Source organism: Orcinus orca, chromosome 15 (assembly GCF_937001465.1).
Source record: "Orcinus orca chromosome 15, mOrcOrc1.1, whole genome shotgun sequence".
NCBI classification, from domain to species: Eukaryota; Metazoa; Chordata; class Mammalia; order Artiodactyla; family Delphinidae; genus Orcinus; species Orcinus orca.
The window spans coordinates 80,540,444-80,557,086 of NC_064573.1; the positions used below are offsets into that span (position 1 = coordinate 80,540,444).

General features: G+C 49.1%; 1 protein-coding gene across 11 annotated transcripts in view; it reads right to left on the reverse strand.

Annotated features, from left to right (window-relative positions):
* CUX2 (cut like homeobox 2) overlaps positions 1-16,643 on the reverse strand; it is a 264,555-nt gene that overhangs the window by 193,742 nt on the left and 54,170 nt on the right. For 4 of the 11 annotated variants that reach the window (XM_049698421.1, XM_049698418.1, XM_049698414.1 and 1 more), the window contains exon 1: positions 10,088-10,347. The exons of 5 other annotated variants lie outside the window; for them this stretch is intronic. In XM_049698421.1, the coding sequence (XP_049554378.1) occupies positions 10,088-10,123 (36 nt within the window). In that variant the 5' untranslated portion in view covers positions 10,124-10,347. Of the gene's footprint in view, positions 1-10,087; positions 10,348-12,701; positions 13,113-16,643 lie in introns of those variants that run through there. 2 more of the 11 variants (XM_049698420.1, XM_033399949.2) reach the window with 2 other exon arrangements.

Consider the following 16,643-nt stretch of genomic DNA (forward strand, 5'->3'; position numbering starts at 1 on the left):
TGTTCTGAGGGACTCCTTCAGTTGGACTCCAACTCAACTTGGGCCTTGGAGATGGCAGGGAGACCCACCATTGTTTTCTAAATGAAGAAGTAGTTGGGGGAAAAAAATAAAAGTGAATAAATGGTTCCCAGTGGGTCATTAACCTGTTACAGGGTTGGGAAAGTGATGAGGTGTCTGGGATCCAAGTTCAAAGCCACTGCTTTGAACCAACAATGAGTTTCTCTGGCGAGAGGCATCAACAGGCCCGACCCCTCCCCTCACCTGTACCCCATTCTCTGCCCCATTCTCTCAATTTCTTTATTCAAGAGCAACTCAGGGATGAAATAGTCTTTTGAATGTGTGGGTTCCCTCTTCGCCGCCCCCCTTCAGCCTTCTCAGTTATCCTGGTGAACGCAGCGAAGATTTCATGCACCAAATACCATCCGGCTCCAATTGTCATTTCAGGATTCGCACCATTTTAATGAATGCCAAAACTGTTTTTTCACTTGATAGAGCCTGACACGACCAACAATCACAGATTAGAGAGAAACTTCTTGCTTTTCAACAAAGGTTAATAAATAGTGACAGCATTAAGTCTATTCTGATTAACTATGCTGAAAGATATTACTGCTGTTTGTAACATGAAATCATTATTGGATTAAGCACAGCATATAAAAATGAAATGTGAGTTTTAATCTCAAACACAGACATGCAGGCTGCTCAGATAAAGGCGAGGTAACACTCAGAGGCTCATATTAATTTTTAAGTTGCTCTGATGAAGGGATATTATCTGTCATTTGTCTGGTCTGGATTTGATGGTCCCTCGGTGAACTCTCTTATTGCTCCCTCTCAAAAGATACTAAGAGGCAAATAGCAGTGATACCCCCCCAACACACACACCCTTCACTAAGCTGTACCACACTGAGTGGCTGAAAAAAGCATGGCAGGACCCAATAGGGATTGATGGACCACAAGTGGCTTCACTCTTCTGGGGGTTCTTTGACTTCAAAGACCTTCACCAAGAAAATCCCAAGTAAGGGGATAGGTTGAAGATGGGGAAGATCCACCCTGGTTTTCTAAATGAAGAAGTTGGGTGAAAGGAGTAAAAGTGAATGAATGGGAATTCCCCGGCTGTCCAGTGGTTAGAGCTCCGTGCTTTCACTGCAGGGGGCACAGGTTCGATCCCTGGTCAAGGAACTAAGATCCCACAAGCCGCGTGGTGCGGCCAAAGTGAATAAATGGCACCCAACAGGTCATTAACCCGGGACAGGTTTGAAAAAGAAATGACATCCAAATTCAAAGACACTACCTTGCCCCCTTCCCCACCATCCCATCCACCGTGGACACTGAAAATGCCCTGAGGGGCATTATTTTGTTTTTGTTTTTGTTTTTGTTTTTGCGGTACACAGGGCTCTCACCGTTGTGGCCTCTCCCGTTGCGGAGCGCAGGCTCCAGACGTGCAGGCTCAGCGGCCACGGCCCACAGGCCCAGCCGCTCTGCAGCATGTGGGATCCTCCCGAACCGGGGCACGAACCCGTGTCCCCTGCATTGGCAGGCGGACTCCCAACCACTGCGCCACCAGGGAAGCCTGAGGTGCATTATTTTGAGATGTTCTGTACATTCATTCATTCAGCACCCAGACTGTGGTCTCTAAATACCATTTCCTAGTAAAAGGATCCAGGACTCCCTGGAGCAATGTCTGCGTCCAAAGCTGGGGTGGGAAATGTACACAGTGAGTCTGGAAATCTTCCTAGAAAGCAAGGAGACTGTCCAAGACTACTGGAGGAGTCCAAAGGATTCAGGGGTCAACTTTCAGAGGTCCCCACGCACCAGAGACTGGACAACCTGAATATGAATAGAGATAATAACTGAAATGGATGAGGACACTCCAATGACACTTGCATCCATGGGTTTATAACGATATTTAAAAAAACTCTTATTGGCCACTTTTGGGGGACACTGGGGAAGCAACTCTTTATTTTGAAAACTGGCAAATAAAGGGAAAGAATTAAGCATTTATCCACCCTTTCCTGGACACACTAGCCTTCAGAGTGAGCAAACAATTGATGAGGGGTGGTTTCTCTGTAGAGAAATCTTCCAGCTAAGAAAAAGAAGAGGGACAGAATCAACCTATCAACATTTTGCAACCCCTAATGAATTAATGGATACAGGCAATGATTATCAGTGAGTGCAAAACTCAGCGGATGAAGAACTGATGGGAGACAATGGACAGATCAGGCTGACAGCTCCAAACCCCACAGATCAATCTCAATGACACAGAAAAGGAGACAGCCAGGCTTCACGTACCTCCTGACAGAAGGGCACACCACCACCCATGACGTGGTCTTGCCAAAAATATTGAACCAACATCTGGTCAAGCCTCTGAGGCTACCACCAGTTCACAGGAAACCCAGGGGATGGAGGAGTATTAAATGACACCTCAAGGATATGCTCAGCTAGATCCAATGGAGAGAAACTCTACGGGATGAAAGCCTTCTTCAGCAAGAATAAAAGAATAAAAGAGAGGAAGAGAAGGAGAGTGAGAGGAGGGCGGGGTAGAAATAGAGAGGGGACAAAGAAAAAGGGGGGGGACACAAAATAAAATATGAATCGATAAGTCCATACTGAAACAAATTAATAATTGAACAGATAAATAAGTGAGGGAGAAAGAAAAGCTCTTCAACTAATAAATGTAGAGGTAACGATGGAAAGAGAAAAATCACCATTTGGCAAACACCGCAGTAATAACTGTTTCAGGCAAGAAGCATTGATGGATCTAAAATTAGTGGGCAAAAGAATTAGTAACAGAGTATTTACATTGTCTCAAAGTGTTTCCCCACAAGATACTTATTAATTACGAAGGAAAAAACCCAATAACTTCACAGCAGAGAATCCCAGCAGACAAAAGTGACCAAAGTTAACATCACTACTAATGGGACAGATGGTCACCATGTGCCTCCTGATATGATGCATGGAGAAGGACACAACATCACTCCTGTAGCATTTCTGCCAAAATGCATAACCTGAAGCTAATCATGAGTAAACATTCCCAAATCAAGGGACAATCTACAAAATAAAAGGCCAGTTCTCATCTCAAGTGTCAAGGTCATGCAACCACAAGAGCACTGTGTATTACAGTAGAGAGAGGCCCCAGATTCTCCTTCACCGTGACACAGTCCCTGAAAAGTCTACTTGATATCTGCGCATCAAACAGTTCTCCTTCACTTAGTCCCACAGGGTGTCTCCCTGCAACCCAGCACTGAGCACAGAAATGCTCACTGAATGAGTAATTCAATGAATAATAATCAGCTTAAACCAAAAAGGATTTTTACTGGCTCACATGACCTGAAAGTTTCAGGTTACTGACTTCAGGCATGGCTGTATCCAGCAGCTCAAATGATGTCATCTCATCCTACTTACCTCCTGACTCAGCTTTCCTCTGCGTGGGTGGGCTTTGTTTTCAGCCAGGGTTCTCCCTTGGCAGCTCTCTTTCACCAGCATGGCAACTCCCAGGGAAAGAAAACACCTCTTTCTCAGTAGCTCTAGCAAAAGTCCCAAGATTCACTCTGTTTTGACTGAATTGGGTCCATGCACTTTAATCTGTTCCATAGTAAAGGACTAAAGAAACATGACAATTAAATGCAGTGCATGATCCAGGACTGGATCCTAGACCAGAAAAGGATGCTAGTGAGCAATGGGAAAAATTTGAGTAATATCAGTACACTAGATTATAGTGTAGTATCAATGCTAACTTCCTCATTTTGTAATTGTTCTGTGCTTATGTTGAATGTTTATGTTACGTTATATTAATGTTAATCTGGGTGAAGGGAATATGGGGAATTCTCTGTATTATTCCTGCAACTTTTTGTAAATCTTTTTGAAACAATTTAAAAATAAAAGTTAAAGAATAATATTTTTAAATATTCCCTAATTACCCTACCTCCAATGGTTCCCTCCAGACAACATTTCAGAACATCTCTTACTGCAGAGCACTTAGAATTATAAATTCACTTATTGCTTCTTTGCTGAATGCAGTCTCTCTTGCTGGTTTGTGAGCCCTCTGAACACATGGCACTTTCCTACCAGAGGGAATCACTATACTTTCTTTACCATCCCCTTCTTTTCCCATGTAGATTTTATTACTTTCTATAGTTACATATTCATTTGCACTTGGTTCATTCATTCATCTGTCCAGCCAATAAATCTCTGAAGGCACAGGTGTGCCAGGTAAAAGCTAGATAATGAGAACCCAGCAGTGATCCAAGCACACAAAATTTCTGCTCTTAACACAGCTTTACTCTGTCGCCACCACCAGTCTGAAATCTCCAGGGCATAGAGCCATACCTGCTTTGTTTCCTGCTTTGTCTCCAGTGCCTGTTACATAGTTAGCAATCAAAAAGTGCCCACTGAATGAATAAATAGATGAATGGCAAACACACCACCACCACCTCCTCTAGCACCTACAGCAGACATTGTTAATTGATCCCAGAACTCTTTCCCATTGAGCCTGGCCGAACAGGCATGCAATGCATTTGCCTAAGTGCACAGAAGAAGCCTTGGTTAGCATCTGTTTTAGACAAGAAGAAATGAGTGGCAAAAGGCAGGAAGTCACTGGCCTTAGAGCACTGATAAAATCCAGTGCCCTGACTTCTAGCCTCTGCAAGTTCCACTGTCCCACGAGGTAGGAGACATTTCCACAACAGCAGTCAAGTTTTAGGCAACTGCTGGGCCTCATTAGATCTCACACCAACCTCCTTCCTGGCCCCTTGTTCTCCTCTCCTGGTTCAATCCAACTCAGGGGGGCAAGCATAGAAACATTCTCCCCAAACAGGGTTACTGTGCCCACGTTTCAGAGAGCAAAGAAACTTAATGAAAGTGGCCTCATGAGCTGAGGAATCCTGCACAAAGCTTAATTCTGCTTCAGACACCCAGGGACCTCCTGAAACAGGGACCATGGAGAGCTTGCCCATCGCTATGCCAGGGTGTTTGGCACTTAATTATATTTTATTTTCTATTTTCCTCTATTTGTTTCACGGCTTTACAGCCAACTTAACCCTCTCCTCACCAAACCATGAGGTAACCAATAGTTGCAGATACAGGGAAGTTCCACCTCTGAAAGGCAAACACGTCCCAACCCCTCTCCGAGCCTGTTTTCCCATTTGAAAATGAAAGAAGAAGTTGTGAGGTCCGAGTGCCCTGGGTTCAGATCCTGGTTTGACCACCTCCTCTGAATGTGGGCAGGTACCTAATGCTCCCTGCCTCAGTTCCCCCATATGTGAAATGGGTCGATGCTGTGAGGATCACTAGGGAATGTGGCTGGAAAGCACCCAGCTCAGAGAGCAAGTTTGAAAGACAGTAGATGTTACTCCCATATAAATTCCCCCTCATTTCTCACCTTGTGGGAACTTCTAGAATCACTGGTTTCTCCATTTCACTGGTGAGCCTTGGGGGTGCTTGACAAATATTCCCGGAGTTAAATTTAGACTTGAAGTGGGTGGACTTTGTACAGGGTATCTGCCCAGGTGAGCACCCCAAAGTCAGGGATCCAGCTGCCTTGGACACCTTTGCATTGTCACTGCCTTGGGTGCTGCCTGGCACAAAGGGATTTTGTGTATAAGACCATTTATTTGCTTTCATTCTTACATAGTTTTAATATCAGGCATTTGTTTTCTCGTTGGGGTTTGCAGGTCCCACCCCAGGCCTTTCTGCTCCCTGTACTCTCTGACCCCCACCTGAAGAATGGGCATTTTGCCTGCCATGCAGACGCCCCCGTCCCTCCAAACTCCCCTAAGCCAGAGAGCATGTCGTAAATATGGTCGCAGCTGTGACATCAGGCCCTGCCCAGGTGAATCCTGCAGCTCCCTGGAACTCCCCGAGGCAATAAAAGAACTTAGCTGGGAACATGGAGAAAAGAATTATAAGTGACGTCTGCATGACATCTTCACCTGACTGAATTAGGCAAGGAATCTGAGGAAAGGGGTATGTGCCCCAGTCAAGGGTCAAAAAGGTTTCCGCAAAGGAGAAACTTATGTGGCCCAAGAACTCATATGACCCACATCAGGTGGGTGGGCTAGTGAGGAGTCTGTGGGTTTGGCCACAAAGGAGGAGGCTTGCCTGGTCTAACCAGGCCCTGTGGGTGATTCAAGGGAAGGGGTGAATGACACAGAAGAGTATACATTCGGGTGCACCAGTAAATGTTACAAAGAGCCTCAGTTTTCTCACCTGTAAAACGGGGGCAGTGCAGATTCAATGAGATGGTGTAAGTCAACACTTAGCACAATGCCTGGCTCACAATTAGTACTCAGCCAAGGGAGGAGGTGCAATGTATCATAATTGCTTCTGAATTTCAGACAGAACAAATGGGTCCTGATGCACAAAGCTCTCCATCAACCATTTTACCTGAGTCGCTGGCCAAACAAAGCCCAACAGCCCCTCTTCTGCCACAACCTCGCCCCTCCCAGTCCCCTCCCCTACACACTGGACAGTAGCTGGTCCCCCATCTACTGTGTGTGGTTCCCACACCTCCCTGCCTTTGAGCCTATGAACTCCTGGAACAGAAAAGTGTTTCCCACCCCTCCCCCTTTCTGTCACGCAGTCAGCATTTCTTTCATTCAAGGCCCTTCTCTTGGAAGTCTTCCAGGATTGCTTCCATCAACATCCATCACCTGCTCCTTGGCACTCCCATGGCACTCTGCTCCTCTATCAGCAAGTAATACAAATTATTAGTTGTTAATATCATCACTGCAATCAGAGCTGCCATTAATTATCACCAAGAAATATTCTCAATTAATCCTCTGAATTACCCCATGCGGCAGGTATGCTCTCCCCACTTTACAGAGAAGGAAACTGAGTCAAAGAAAGGTAAAGCCACTTACACAAGGCCACCTAGCCAGGAGGTGACAGACACAGGCTTCAATTTGGGTCTGTGTAGCTCCAAAGTCCTCACTTTTCTCCAGATGAGCGCCGGAAAAGGCAGCTGAGAGGTGGGAACCCGCGTGCCCCATCTTGAGGGGACAGGGGGAGTGTGGTTGTGAGTTATAGGCCCTGGAGGGAGCAGCAGAGCTGTGCACGCGCAAGCACACACATGTACACACACACAGCTTCTTTCTGGCTTCCCCGAGTAGCCCCCTCCTGAATTTCAGAACATCTCCCCTTCACTGAGTCACCTTCCTGGGAGGAGGGGGAGAGAAATCAATATTCTGTTGCCTATCAACTCGGTTATCAAGTCACCCAGCACTGGCCCCCAAGGCCACAGCCAATCATTCCAAAACCCCCAAACCTCACTTCATTACAGTTATAAGAACATTTCCTTTTAATCACCCCCAAATATTTCTGAGGAGGCAGAAATAAATAAGACTGCCCGGGAGAAGACCAGACGCATCTTTACATGGAAAGGCACAGTGCAGCGTGCAGGGGCAGCAGGCCCTGAGCTCAGTGGGGACCGTATGACCCTCAGCATGGCTCCTGGGTCTATTTTGGGGGCAGTGATGGGCCGCTCACAGGGCAGATCACCAAGGGTGGCTACTTAGAGGAGAGCAGGTCTCAAGACATGACAGCAGAAACCCAGCCAGGAGAAACACCAAGACAGAGTCCTGCTCACCCTCTGTGTGAGACAAATGGCCCCCCCACCCCTACCCCTTCCTTCTAAAGAGGAGTCAACATTCCCTGAGGGCCACACTGGGCTGCAAACTCACGTGGTCTCAAAAAGGACAGCCAACATGAAGATCAAGGGCTGAAATGGGAGTCGAGGTGAGTGGGGTGGGGAGCCATTCTGTGATCTTGAGGGTGTCTCTGAAGCTCACTGCGCTGCTATTTCCTCCTCTAGTAAATAGGAATGGAGTTTATAATCCCTCTCTACCTGGTGACTCTGAGCACAGCACGGTAGTAATGATAATGGTGAACAGTCAATGAGCGCTTGCTGTGTCCCAGGCCCTTTCCTTAAACCCACTGTGTGAATGATCTCATTTTACAGACAAGGAACAAGTAGCACAGAGAGGTGAAGCAACTTGTCCCACGTCACACAGCCAGAAGGGCACAGAGCTGGGATTTGAACCTGGGAAAGCCCAGCTTCTGAACTGAGCCCCTGCCCCCTTTCCCATCTCCTCATTGGCCTCCTGAGAGGCCCAAGTCTTTGGGATCCAATTACAAATGAACAGTTCAGCAAGATGAGTCCTGGGATTCCCTTTGGACCCTGCTGACCCATGACCTCCCATGAGCCATCCTGGGATTTGGCTTCTAAATTAAATCCTTAATGCCCCAAATCCACTAACAAGCACTTATTAGGTATCTCTCAAGTTATTTATATTATGTACGGGGCAGGAGAGAGAAAGGTAAGAAATGAAACTGGCCTGTCAGGGATTCTGGCCTACTTGATGTGAACACAATGCAGCCAGGATGCAGCTGAATTAGATACAAAGCAGGAAAAAAGATGATTGGTGCTCCGAGAGAGAGAAAAATGCAAAAAAACGATAAAGGCAAAAGGAGAAGAAGACTATAGATAGAAGCTATGGAGCTCAAGCAGGACTTGAAAGGCAGGTAGGTTTGGGATACGCAGAAGGGAGGAGAGCACTCCAGGTGGTCAGAACAGCTTGGGCAAGTGCAAGGATCCAAGCTGGTCCAAGTAGAGTGAATCCTGGGACTTTTGCTAGAGCTACTAGGAAAAAGGGGCTTTCTTTCCCTGAGAGTTGCCATGCTGGTGAAAGAGAGCTGTCAGGGGAGAACCCTGGCTGAGAACAAAGGTCACCCACACAGAGGAAAGCTGAGCTAGGAGACGAGTAGGATGAGATAACATTTGAGCTGCAGGATACAGCCATGCCTGAAGCCAGATAACCTGGAACTTTCAGGTCATGTGAGCCAATAAAAATCCTTTTTGATTTAAGCTGGCACCAGGTGAGTTTCTCTCATACAAACACAAGAGTCCTGCCCATTACAGTAGAGAGTGGCCCCAAATTCTACCTCACTGTGACATAATCCCTGAAAAGTCTATTCGAGATTCACACATCATCAGTTCTTCTCTTTCACTTGAGTCCACAAGGCGTCTCCCTGCATCCCGGCACTGAGCACAGAAAATATTCACTGAATGAATGACACTCCCCCCACAGTCAATGCTTACCTGTCCGTCAAGGTCATATTCACTGCCTCGCACCCATTCCCTGGTCTTTGAGGTGTGGGATAGTGTCTCAGTTTTCTGCCATCAACCTACCTCTGGCCATCACAATCACAGTTAAGCGATTAACTCCAGGAAATGTTCCATGCACCCACAGCTCTGCAAAGTGTGCATCTCTGAAGGGGAGGTGCCTAGATCAGGCCCCCTCTTCTGTGGGAAGCTGCCACGTTGTCCCTGAATCCAATCACTCCCTTAGCTGCAGTAAACTCAGGAGCATGATCCATCCACCCATCCAAAGAGCATTTGTTGAGCAATTACTACACACCAGACACCTTTTGCTCAAAGCGTCTGAATGAGTCTGGTTATAGAAATGAGCATGGGGGCAAAAGCCCTGGGGAGTTTCTCTTCCGTGAAACAAAGAGGCTCCGCCCACACAAGCAGATAAGACCCTGAAGATAAGAGTAGTGTCTCCCACTAGACGGGGAAACTTACAAACTTATCTGCTGCCAATAATAATAAAATGTTTTCCTCCTCCTAAAAATACCCCCTTCCTTGCAGACCTCAAGACATCGAATTTGAACCTTCTCGATATCTCTGTTAAACTGGCAAGGAATGTTCCCTTGCAAAAAGATGAAATAAGAATCATAGTAATAACAACAACCTTCTTAAAAAACCGTTTACCATGCCAGATGCCAGGCTAAATGTTTTAACTACATTTAAACTACATTTAACTACATTTTAACTACATATTCCTTTGAACCCTTGCTACAACCCTAAGAAGTGGGGAATTGGAGGCTCAGAGAGGTTAAGTAACTGGCCTGAAGTCACAGAGCAACTGAAGGAACCAGAATTTCTACCCAGATCTGGAAGATTCCAAAACATCTCCGGCCCTCAGCTTTTTCCTTTGTAAAGTAGAAATAAGTAGGACTTACTTCAAAAGGTTTGTACATACACTAGATGAGATAATGCCCATAAAGTGTTTTAGGACACAGCCTTACTCACGTGAAGGGCTTTGCCCAGCCAAATGGAGTATTTCATTATCAGTGTGCCCCTGACACGGTTTAAGGCAGGTGGGCTCAGGGCACCATGCGGTGTCAGGCTGGGGGAAAACAGCCCTCTGTACTCGGCTCTCCCCTCTGCTGTCTGCCGCCAATGCTCAGATGTCAGTTGCCTTTTGACAAGTGCACAAAACAGTTTAGGGTGCCCACAGCCACCACAAGCCCAAGCTTGCTGGATCCACCCCGGCAGGGAGAACTGCCAGGTGGCTCTCTTGCCGGTTGGCTCTCACCCCTGGCTGCTGCCCAGAGTGACTTAACCGAGTCTGTACCCGCCTTGCCAAATCGTTGGAGGAGAGACAGCATAGCATTTGACCCAGCCCACCCATGCAGAATACCCACCCCACAACCCATGCCATGATGCCCTGGGCACTCCCAGTCAGATGCCTGGCACACAGCAGCTGCCTGTTGGCACAGAGTGGGCAAAGCTGCAGAAAGAGTGGGTTACAAGTTGTGTTTTAAAAAAAAGAAGATGGTATTGTGTGCTGACGGGATATTTTAATCTGGGTTCAGGCATTCCAGAAATAACAATGATAGCTCATGCTCTACAGCACTTAATCTAACCTTTTATGTAAAGTAAGAAATTTAACCCTCACAACAACTCATGCAGTAGGTACTATTGTTAGCCCAATTTTACAAGTAAGAAAACAGGCACAGACAGGATGACTTGCCCATGATCACAATGCAAGTAGGACACAATGAACCCGGCTGTCAGCCCATGTAAAACTGCTGTGTTCAAGAAAGGCCCCAAGGTAACAACTGAGAGACAGCCCTGAGGCTGTCGGGCACAATTCCCATTTTACAGATGATAAGACTGAGGCTCAGAGAAGCTGACCAACACACTCAAGGCCACACAAACATAGCATTTGAAGCCAGGCTCCCGAATTACATTTCGCACTACTTCCTGATTATACTGAATTTTGCACAGTACCTGGTTTCTACTCTGTAAAATCCAGCTCTCTCATACCAGCCACCCTGTCCTGCATAGGGTGATACCACAAGACAAATCCCAGTGACAAGGAGGTGAGCTGGAGGGAGACAGGGATTAAAAAGTGGTTCCTCTGGTCCCGTGGAGAAGCTCTCTGGCCACCAGGTTCCCTCAGGGGGTGGGTTTTCTGCCCTAGAGAAGCAATTATAGCAGGTTGAGCCCTGTGGGTGGCAGGGCTCAGGGCTGCTGTGGCCCCTGCGGAAGCTCTGATCACCTCCAGGGCTAGGGCCGGAGCCCCCACTACCCAGCTCGGGGCAACCAAGCCCAGGGCGCCAGCCTCCCCCCAGGCAAGACCAACAACTGTCAACCAGGGGCTCTCATTGCCAGGGGTAGGCACGCCCTGAAAAAGCACATTCTGTTTCATAAAATAACTTTATATTTAGAAAGCAGCACCCAGAAACAAAGCATCCATTGCTCACATGGCCCAAGCTGCAGGGGCAAAGCTCAACAACACCACAGCGGGAGCAGAGTGGGTTCAAAACGGCACCATCCTCAGAGGCACCTGGAGGTTTCCTGAGTCTCTGACTGGAGTCGGGGCCAGGTGGGAGTCTGGCAGCCTGTCAACAGTGCTGGCCCACTGTATTCTCGAACCCAAGAAGGTGTGTGACAGGCTGAGTTACCCAAAGACAGCTCTGCCAAGGACTCCAAACGGGAGAGGATGGGAGAGTGCCACACACGCTCTCACATGCAACACATGCACCCTCGACATGTTACATTCTCTCACATGTGTGCACGCCCACACAGCATGGCTTACGCTCTCACATGCAATGGGTGCTCACATGCAACATGCCTTCATGTTCAACATGCACACAACACGCTCTCACACAACATACTCACGAGACACTCTCCGCTACACATGAGCATGTGTTCAAATGCATGCTCACACACTCACACACTCCTATTACACACACGGTCATACTCACAGGTGCACACACACGGCTGTATGGATGCACACAGACCCACACAGACCCACAGTCACGCACCCATGTGCCCCTCCAAGATGCTCACACACATCCACGCACAGATAGAAAAAGACACGCAGGGCCACAGAGAAACATGCCCAGACCCAGACCCCGCCACACCCATGACCACCTCCCAAAGGCACAAGGACAACACAGAAAGACACACACACAGACAAAGAGTCACACCCAGTATCGCACGTGGACAGCCCCTGCAAAGCCGTAATGCACGCAGAAAAAGACACACGGAGACCCAAACCCGCCACACACACCTGGCTGGACACATATAAGGGCACAGGGACACATACACAGTCACAGCCTCCTGCTCTCACGCCCACAGGTCCTCCCCACCGATGGCACGTCCTGGCGCTTACCCTGGGCAGGGGCGTCCAGACACAGGCGGCAGTGCCGTCTTTCCAGCCCCAGCCCGGCAGCCTGAGCCCACTCCAAGGGCCTGTCACACAGCACCACCGGCAAGTAAAGAGCGAATGTGCAAAAATAAAGCCGAAAGGCTGCGATAAAGCAGTCCCCTTCCCACAGGACTCCGCGCTGACGCAGGTTCTGCTCTCTGCAATAAACATTTTCATTCTAATTTTAAAAGACATTAGCATTACCTCTTTGGCTCTCCATCCAGCCAGACGGTACCTCGCCTGCTGGGCCACCCGCCGGCCGTACTGGGCAGCAAGGGGACGGACGCAGGGTCCCAGGCCTTACGCCCTACGCCTACAGGTCACCCGGCACGAGGGGTGCTGACCCAGGGGCCTGCTGGCCACCTGGCTTTTATTTTACATCATCCCTGCAGAATCCCACTGATGCTACACCCAATAAAGCAAAGAGATATACCCCCAAATTTCCTCTGGAGAACTCTGTCTCGCTCCGGCTGGGATCCCTGCGGATCCAGTCGTGCCATCCAACATGAGCACCACACACTAGGAAGGCAGCTTTCAAATGATGGCTATGCCCCCTGACAAATGGCAGGCTCGGTGTGAACTGGGGCACCGTCCTCCACCTCCCACCCCACAGCTCGCCCTGCCTGCAAACTCAAGCCTCACCTCGCACCTCCCAGCCGTGACTCAATCTGGATTTCCAGGCTTGGCAAGGACTTAAGGGAGAAGGGAAACCACAGACTAGTTTGTGAAAGACAATGAGCTATTTTTATGAGCTCAGAGGCCTAGACCCAAAATACAGCCTCCAGCCTCAGCTCTTGCCCCATCCTGCTCACCCTTAAGGTCCCAGGTACTCTGAACAGGTGATTTCTGCAAAGCCACCTCCGAGCCTTTGCCCAAGCTGTTCCCTCCTCCTAGAACACTTTCTTGTCTCTTTGCCAGAGCTGTACCTGGTGATCCTTCAGGTCTCAGCTTCCAAGTCACTCCATACCATATTGTTGGGGGTCCAGGGATCCCATGTTGTCCCATGTTGAAGGAGGCAACACAGTTCCTGCCTTTACTGAGATATAATGTAGGTGGCCTCCTTCCAGAAGTTTCCTAGGCCTCCCAGACTGTGTTGAGCACCTCTCCTCAGCTCCCACGGGCTCCTGGGCTCCCCACTTAAGGGACAGCTCTCCCCAAGCTGGTTCCACCCACCTGTCCCTGGGTCTGTCTCCAGTAGCTATGGGGACTAGGGACTCCCCAAGCGCAGGGGGCAGTCTGCCGTGTCCCTCCAGGTCTCCCTGCACCGGGCACAGCATTAGCCCAATAGGTGGCTGCTGAGTGAGTAAATGAACAAAGAGCTCGTGCTGGCTGAAGCACCATGGCTCACAGCCTTCCTCCTCCACATCCAAAGACAGAGACCAGGAAAGGGAGACCTAAGTAAGTCCTTGCTAGAGAGACGATGTGACACTGGCTCTGGCTGGCTCGCAGCTCTTATCTGCTCTGCCCTGGGGCTGGAGGGGGCTGTACCCAAATGTTTCCACATTGCTATGTTAGCAATCAAGGCTCCACAGGCCCCGAGCATAAAAATGTGGGATGAAAAAGAGAAATGTCAGCAGATGGCTCACAGCAGCCTCAGAGCCCTCCCTCTGGGGCCTCTTGGATCTTCCTGCATCGGTCCTCTACTGGGTAGTCCCAATGCCACGGCCCGGCTCAGGCCCCCTCCCTGCGACACAGGCCTGGATGACTGCAGTAGCTCCTCCTGGTCTCCCTGACTCTGATCTTACCCCCTCACAATCCCTCCTCTCCAGGGTGGCCTGAGGGCTCCTTGCAAAAGGTAACTGGCTTCCGTCACTGCCACTCCAGGCTCAAACCTCTCCATGGCTTCCTGCAGCTCTTAGAATTAAACCCCTAAATCCTCACCCTGAGCCTCCAGGAAAAGTCCAATCTCTACGTGGTGGCCCAGGAGGTCCTGCCTGATCTGACATCCACCACCAGCTCCAAGCTGACCTTGATCTCCAACTGAATGAGTCACCAGTCCCCAGTGTCTGTGCCAGTGCCCATGCTGTTCCCTGTGTCTGATGCTGTTCCCTGGTGTAAAAGAATGGCAACCCTAATTCCCTGCCTGGGAAACACATCTTTCCAGACTTGCAGCAAAGAGTTTCTTTGAGGCTCCTTCCCAGCTCCTGACTCTAAGCCCCTGCACAGCAAGTACCCAGTGCCGAAGAAACCTCCATCTTGTGCTGTCATGGGTGGTCTTCTCTCCCTGGTGACCCTCTTGAGAGCAGAAGTCCCATTTTATTTATCTAGAGGCTACCCAGATCTGGCCCAGAGTAGATACATTAATATGTATTAGTGATTACTGCTGTGATGAATATATTTTTCAAGCTCCCTCTGTGGCCTGGTGCCTTGCTCTAAGATCTCGTATTAGTTTGTTTCTAATAAATCAAGCCAAAAGGAAAGATCCAGATGCCTCAGCTTCCTCTGCAACTCCCCATGCTCCAGTCTGAAGGTGGAACGCTTGAGGGTTAGCATGCGAGCAGAGGAAGGAAGGCCCTCCTACCAGAAATGACACAGGAAGTGGGGGAGATGACAGGGCTCACCACCCCAAGAGAGGCACCTGAGTATCTGAGTACATGATCCATCCAGAACAATGTGGGTCTTCATTCCAAGGCTACCTTGTGGGTCTCAGGGGACTCACACAGGTCTGAGGCTCCCACATCACCTTCCTTGGGCTCCTGTCAGCAGTCGGGACAGGGTTAGCATGAGGTAGGCTATGTGTTCTTTTAAAGACAGGTGGGACCCTGAGGAAGGGACAGGAAAGACCCTCAGCACAGGGTCCCTAGGGGTGCTGGGCTCTGCCACATGGGTTGGCAAGACCCTACGTTTAGGGCTTAACACTTTATCTTGAGGCCAACATCTACCCTCGTCTGGCTGGGTCTCTTGGACAATTCCAGCTCCACTCACACACCTGCCCAATGGCTGAGCTGCCCCTGCTTTCTGAAGGGAAAGAGGAGGCTGGAGACACAACTAAACTGGGAAGAGGGACAGGTGAGAGGAAGGCTGTGTGGCCTCAGGCAACTGACTTTATCTCTCTGAGCCTCAGTTTCCTCATCTCAAAAATGTAAGTAATAAAAGCTCCTGAGATCCCACACAGGGAGTACCCAACACGGGGTCTGGCCTCCCACTCTGCTCCATGCATAAGGGTCATTATGGTGATATTTTGGGCAAACCCAACTGGCTTCTGAAGAGCAGGAAGAAAGGCCAGAGGGGAAGAGAGCAGCCCAGGGAGGACAAAGAGCCTTGGCCCAGGCAGCTGGGGAACTTGAGACCATGGTCCCACCTCCCCATACCCAGAGAGGTTCCACTTTGGACCTTCTGGGCAGCTGCGGGAATGTAAACCAGGCTCTGGCTCTGGTGATGATAAAGCTCTGAGTGTCAGGCAGCTCTTGGTTCTCCACACTGTGAGGCGAGGCTCAGTGGCACGGATAATTCAGGGGCTGTCATTCATCCATGAGACACTCTTATCAGGTGTGGTCGAGCCCCTCAAACTGTCTCCTGCCCCTGATTCACTGCTAGCTCTATTTGGTTTTGGGGGTTGTGAAACTTCCCAGCCCCTGCACCCTTGCTGGAGGAAAGGGTGGGGTGGGAGCTCAGGTCCGGCACCCTGGGGGCAGCTCACGGCTCCAGCACAGAACAGACCCACCAGAGTCGCCACGATTTGTGTGTGGGGGTTCCCTCCAGCCCAGTTTCAGTGTCAAGCGCTTTAGACCAGCATTTCCTGACTCTGCACAGGTCTGGAGTAGTGTGTCCCCTATTATGGCTTCAAGATCTTGAAAGGGGGCAATAGTGTTCAAAGCAGACAAAACAGAGGTTGTGAGTTCCCTGGGGTCATGGAGAGCAATAATAATAATAGTAATATCAATCAAACATTAATAATAGTAACAGCTCTAACTTACTGAACACCAGCTTTATGCTGGACCTTATGCTGGGTCCTCCACTAGCATTCTCTCAGTTACTCCTCAGTACGGCCCTTCAGGAAGGTAGCATTCCACTTATTTTACAAACGAGGAAACATTTAAAATGGTGAAGGCATTTCCTCCGTTATCCTATTTTCCAGACTAGGAAACAAAGACCCAGAGAAGGCAAGCCACTTGCCTGAAGACAGCAGTTAACAGACCAGAATTT